Source organism: Lactuca virosa, chromosome 5, assembly GCF_052849685.1.
Source record: "Lactuca virosa cultivar CGN04683 chromosome 5, Lactuca_virosa_CGN04683_v6, whole genome shotgun sequence".
Lineage (NCBI taxonomy): Eukaryota > Viridiplantae > Streptophyta > Magnoliopsida > Asterales > Asteraceae > Lactuca > Lactuca virosa.
The window spans coordinates 276,218,738-276,224,660 of record NC_136430.1 but is presented as its reverse complement, the minus strand read 5'-3'; the positions used below and the strand labels follow the sequence as shown (position 1 = coordinate 276,224,660).

Genomic DNA, 5,923 nt, shown 5'->3' with positions numbered 1-5,923 from the left:
TGTGGGGGGGGGGGGGGGGGGGGCTTGGGAGTGGGAGTAGGTGGGTGTGGGTAAGTAGGGGTGTGGTGGGTTGGGGGTGTTAAGGTGGGGTAGGTAGAGGTGGATGGGTTGGGAGTGGATGTGTGTTTATATTTTAGAAAAATTTTGGAATTAGAAAAATATAGAAAACAATGATTATCAATTTTCCAAAGAATTTCAACTTCTTTATAATTTTAGAAAACGGAAAATTTTATTTTTCGTGAAAATTTTAGAAAAATAGACGAACGAAACTCGTTTTCAAAATTCTCATTTTTCTTAGAAAAAATTTCCGGAAAACGGCTCATTTTTCCGCAACTAAACGTAACCTATATAATTTGATCGGAATCGCCATCATATTCAGTTTAATAAATTTATTATAATAACAAATATCGATTATTCTACTTAATTGTGTATTTAATTGTGTATGTAAATATTTGGAGGCATATCTCCCTATATTGTTAGAGTTGATAAAGTATTGGGCTCGACAATGCATGTAGCATCTCCCAAGCTTGAGGCTCACTTTTGGTAGTGATTAGGATTTAGGCCTAAGCCCTTTAGGGTTTAGGTTAGACCTAATCTGACTCCTCTAGCAGATTGTAACGTTTGTGTTTGTATGATTATAAAGCTTTAAATTGAAGTATGGGGAGAACTTGCAATTAGATTAGGATCCTATAGAGTCTTGCCATTGACAACCGTACATGCAAGGCACAGTTTATTTACGAATCCATTTTTACCAAGTGATTGTAGTCGTAACAATTATTTACAAGAATGATGTAGTTTGAAAAATATTTACAAAAAGGTTGTAAAAATGTATTCCACGTCATATATATTTTTATATTAAAAAAAATCTTAAACAGTTGGACCCATATCTATCCATCTTTTTCTCCCTTCCTATGCTACTCGCCGTTTTTCTTGTCCGCCGGAGCTAAAGATCAACCGTCTTCATCCTTGCTGTTAAAGAGCTCTTTGCACAATGGGTCTTCACCTTTGTCTCCGTCTCCACCTTCCTATTTCTTCAGTTATTAAGTTGCCGGCTACACCCCCCCCCCTGTCCCGTCGGCGGTGGTTCTCTCCCACCTGTCCTCTTTCACAGGTCAGTTGTTCTTTGATATGCATATGTAACACTATCAGTCTTCTTCACCCCATTTGCGACCTGGTTTTCTTTTGTATCAAGAAGCACAAAAAATTCAAAGATTTGTTGGCATTTCAGGAGATACACAACTATTTTGTAATCACCCATTTGTGATCTGGTTTTCATTTTTGATTAAGAAGTAGAAAAAATCGAAGATTGGAGAGCAATTCATATTTTCAGGCGATGTTTTTTTACGATTTCTGCATACACAAATGCTATAACCGAACCAGGTGGATTTTATCGGAAATTTAGTCAATTTAGAACATCATCATCGGAAAAATTTCCCAGTTCACATAAATATAGATTCATGGAAGGTTTCCAATCACAAATTTATTGTCTCAAACTTTTATCACCATTTCAAACGAAAGAATTTGTGGTCAATCTTGCTCGTTTCTTTGAAAACTTCCCAAAAGCTAGATCTATTTTGTGCTATTTGGAGGAAGAACGAGACAGCATAAGAGGTCGGTAAAGGAGAACCTTCGAATTCCGATTGGAAGAACAGATGGGGAAGATGGTGCAAAAGCAGCAATACTCGCTGATAACTTTTTAGGAGGAAAAAACGGGAGGGGAAGGGTATATTGGGAATATGGGGTCATCAAAAAGCTAATTAACTATGTTTCAGTAATTAAATTTAAAAGCACAAGACATTAGTAAATATTTTTTAAAAACACAATTACCTATATATACTTTAAATACATAATATATTATGTCAAAATGTTACACTCGATACTAAATAACTAAATAACTAAATAACAAAATAACTTTCTCTAACTTTTTTTTTCTGGAATTACGAAAATCATGCTTTATCATCGTCGATTCATCTTTGTCGCTTTTGAATATATGATTCCACATTGTGGAACTCTTAGACATTTCCCAAAACTTTGGAATTTCACAAGCCTTTTTCCAAATCTAAAAGAATCCCGCAGCTTTTGTCCTTATTTCATAAGTTTTAAGCATTTTGTAAAGGGCTTCTTTGCAAAACAGAGCCCCATTTTTTTTATCTGTCAAAACAGTGGCCAAATTATTATATGGGCCTTCCTAGTTTGATCATTTTTGTGATTAACCCAAAACTAAAATTATTTAATATCCATAACTTCAATATACTATTTTTTGAGCTATCAAAATCTTATTTTTATTAATATCATAACAATAATGAATTTGAAGACATACACACGAGCATTCAACATGATCCATGACTCCTTAATATGTCAGTATTGATTATAAAGATATATATTTACCATTAAACCAGTATGTTATGTAGAGATTGAGCAAAGTAAGGTTTGAAGAATGTTGGGGCTGAGGTTGTGGAGAGATGTAATCTGAGCAATTAGTTTGGCAATTAGCCCAATTACACGATCCATGTATATAATGTAAAGCCCGCATCTGCTTTCCAACAGTTGAAGTCCTTTTCGAGCATGGAGGATTGAAGTCACCCACTCTTCTAACAACTCTATATTATAGTATGATATTATAATAAACAAATCAATGGAAATAAGCTGCAATTTCTAACATTTGACCCTAAAAGATAATATCTTACCTTTTCCCCCAAAAAAAAAAATCCACTTCTAATTTTTTAAACTTGTACCTAGTACTTATCAAATTCAAATTTAAGATAAAGTCGTCTAGTGTTGTCAACTTGAAAATGCTTCTACACAATTTTTTTATTAATTTGAATTTATATATATTGTATTTGCTATTTATCAGTCAAATTTGGACTCTTTTCAATGAAAATGAGTAAGTGACTCTTAAAATTAAGCGCATGTAGTCAGCATGATGAAAATGCATGCATACCTGAAGCAAATCCATCTGTCTTTGACCAACTTATAAGGTAATCTGATACCAAAAATTCAATAAGTTGGATCCTGTGAATTACAAAGTAAACATATTCACAACCCAAATAATATTCTTGCTAAGTTATACAAGTGTCATAAGTATCAACATTGCACATGAGAATCAAGAAGCATATCATGTTGCATTCAATAAGTCGGGTTTTTTTTATGTATTATCAGCAATTTAGTTTTGTAAATAGGGGTCAAACCTGCCAAAACACAAAATTCTTACACATATGGACTGTTTTCAAAAAAAAAAAAACTTTACAGGGACCTTTTCTATAAATTAAAAAATTATAGGGACTAAATCTGCCAATATGTAAAACCTTTGTTGCAGGGACTAAATCTGCCAAAATATAAAACCTTTGTTGCAGGGACTAAATGTGCAATAATGTAAAAGTTTTGTGTCAAAACTCTGAAAAAAGAAAACTCTATTGTTCCTAATAAGGGCTATGTGATTTAATAATATATATAATAATAAAGATTGGTAGCCTATGTATATATATTATATTATTTGTGTGTTATAGCATCCTACTTTTCATTTCTTCCTATTAATTACAACATTGTTTTTTCATTTTCTTTTCCTTATTAGGGCATTGTATGATAGCATAGGTATACTTTTCAAGGAACAATGTTGTAATAAGAAAAAAAAAATGAAAGTACGATGCTATAATAAACAAATCAAATGAAAGTATGTTGCTATTTCTTGCATTATCAATTCCCAAGAGGAGTCTACATATGATAACAAATGTAGCACACATAGAAGTAGAACAAGAGGATTGTTAGAAAGTAAGGGAGGTTAAAGTTTATTACTTACAAAATGTAGAGACTGGTATGCATTTCAAAAAAAGCTGAATCAAATGGATCAAGAAACAGCAAATTTTCTGAGAGTAAAGAGATTCTTTGAGAAACTGCAAGAATCACTCGTTGTCCAACACATGATTCACTCCCAAGCTTACGAAGCAAATGCTGAACATGGAACTGGGCATCAGTTTCAAACTGATGATGAGTTTCTGAAACAGAATTATTAGATAAAAGAGACTCAATCAGAAAGACATAGCTTCAAGAAAAATATTACAATTTCAGAAAGATGATTTAACAAAGATATGAAATAATAAATGTATCCATAGATGCCTGATAATCTGATATATGAATGCATATTTCAATTTACCATTTCCTTGTGATGTGGTGCACATTTTTTTAACCAAACGTAGTGACAAGTTGCCAACAATTCCTTCAACATGTTGGATACTTGTTCCCTTGGACAAAATATTCTTGATTGCATCTTCATGGAAAAGACAAAGAGATGATCATAAGAATAGAGCATAGATTTTAAATGGAAATATGCAGGAGAGTGAGACAGGTTTTATTATATACTTCAAAATGAAACAAGAAAGAGATACCCAAAATGAAGTCTACAGCTTGGTGTGACCAGTTAGCAAAATTAGTATCATCTGGCTGCAACAATAACAGAAGCAGAAAAAGGCTGAAGATAAGACTTTACCACATAATTAGTAGAATAAGAAGAATGGAAAATGGGAAGATTCAATTAATTAGCAAAACACTCTTACAGAAGAAAGAGTATCACATAACTCCACAAGAAAATCAACTGAAGCCCTAAGCTGTTCAACTTCCTCAGCATTATCCTCTGTAAATGCAAACGGTATACAAATTCAAGTTATAAGATAATACAAAGCTAAATGACATACGGAAGCCCTAACTTATGAACATTTGTTTGAATGATAATAGAATTGATCTATACCAGACCAAAATGATCGTTGTGTGGAACCCTCGCTTCTTCTTTTTCTTCTTTCCTTCAGTCTCACTGCAGCAACAAAAATTCTTATACAAAAGATCTAATTCTGACACACATACAACACAACGAACCAATTACATATTTGTAAAACCTTGTCTAAGAAATCTACGGCGTAAGACATCATTGAATCCCCCGTCAAATCCCTCTCCTGATAGCTGATTAGGGTTCAATTTCCCTAAATTTTCAAAGAAATAGCATTTACAGGATACACTCCCCGCGAATAATTCATGATGTAGTCCATCTGCATAAGAAACAAAATGAGCGTTAGATAGAACACTTACATTATACGCATATAGAGAAGAGAAAAAGAAACCTTCAACTTCTTCGAGATTTTTTTTGAGTCTGAAAATCTCTTGTTTGCGCTCTTTCGCCTGCGGAGATTTACAAAGAGAATTGCTAAATTTTGACCTCGTCCTCACGATGTATTAATAATTTTGGTTGGAATTCTACATTAATTCGAAGTTAACTTCGAATCAGTTGATGAATGGGATATGAGGAAATGTACCTTTCGTTTCCACTTGATAGCATCAGAACTCGAGGTAGCGGATGGAGGATGAAGAGTTGCAGAAGGTTTCTTCAGGAATTTGGAACGAAGAAGAGCTATGGCAATGGCGAGCTTCAACGATTCGTCTGAACCGGCGGTGGTTTCCGACGCCATCCCCCCCTCTTTAGCTTCCAGCAGATGCGCGGGAGCTCTACAGTTATACCAACGACTAATCTTCAATTGAAACCCCGTCCCTTCTAATTGTTTATTTTATTTAATGTAGACGTATTCACACCGCGCAGTTTAAAAATACGACGTCAGAATATAGTTTTCAGTCGATTCATCTAAGTTTTTTTATTATTATTATATTTAATGTTTTCCTTTAACTATGTTAAAAAGTATATATTGAATTTTATTTAAACATTATTTAATATTTCACTTAAGGTTTTAAATTTTACACTAAATTTTTAAGTTTATTTGATGTATTACTGTAGATTATTCATTTAACTATATATTGAAGTTAACAAATTAAGTATATCATATTGATAAGTCACAAATTCTTCCATTTATGATAATGTTTACAACTAAAAACATATTTAAGTTAATAAATTAAGCATATTGTATGGAAATATGAAAAGTTGGGA

At 33.0% G+C, this 5,923-nt stretch overlaps 1 protein-coding gene across 1 annotated transcript; it reads right to left on the bottom strand.

Annotated features, from left to right (window-relative positions):
• Nucleotides 1-2,354: 2,354 nt before the first annotated feature.
• On the bottom strand, nucleotides 2,355-5,491 carry MPS1 (multipolar spindle 1). Its single transcript, XM_079052923.1, has 10 exons — nucleotides 5,301-5,491; nucleotides 5,109-5,166; nucleotides 4,887-5,036; nucleotides 4,742-4,804; nucleotides 4,551-4,627; nucleotides 4,383-4,437; nucleotides 4,151-4,264; nucleotides 3,797-3,992; nucleotides 2,942-3,012; nucleotides 2,355-2,600 (listed from the first exon to the last, which is right to left on the bottom strand). The coding sequence occupies exons 1-10, from the start codon at nucleotides 5,451-5,453 to the stop codon at nucleotides 2,404-2,406; spliced, it is 1,134 nt and encodes a 377-aa protein (XP_078909049.1). The 5' UTR covers nucleotides 5,454-5,491; the 3' UTR covers nucleotides 2,355-2,403.
• Nucleotides 5,492-5,923: the final 432 nt, after the last annotated feature.

What these genes read in the sequence shown, in the direction of transcription:
- MPS1 (XM_079052923.1), bottom strand. Translation starts at nt 5,453, where the DNA reads ATGGCGTCGGAAACCACCGCCGGTTCAGACGAATCGTTGAAGCTCGCC. An exon ending in CACCACATCACAAGGAAATG is followed by an intron (nt 3,993 to 4,150) that starts GTAAATTGAAAT and finishes ATTCTGTTTCAG; the next exon opens with AAACTCATCATCAGTTTGAA. An exon ending in GACAGATGGATTTGCTTCAG is followed by an intron (nt 2,601 to 2,941) that starts GTATGCATGCAT and finishes ACTATAATATAG; the next exon opens with AGTTGTTAGAAGAGTGGGTG.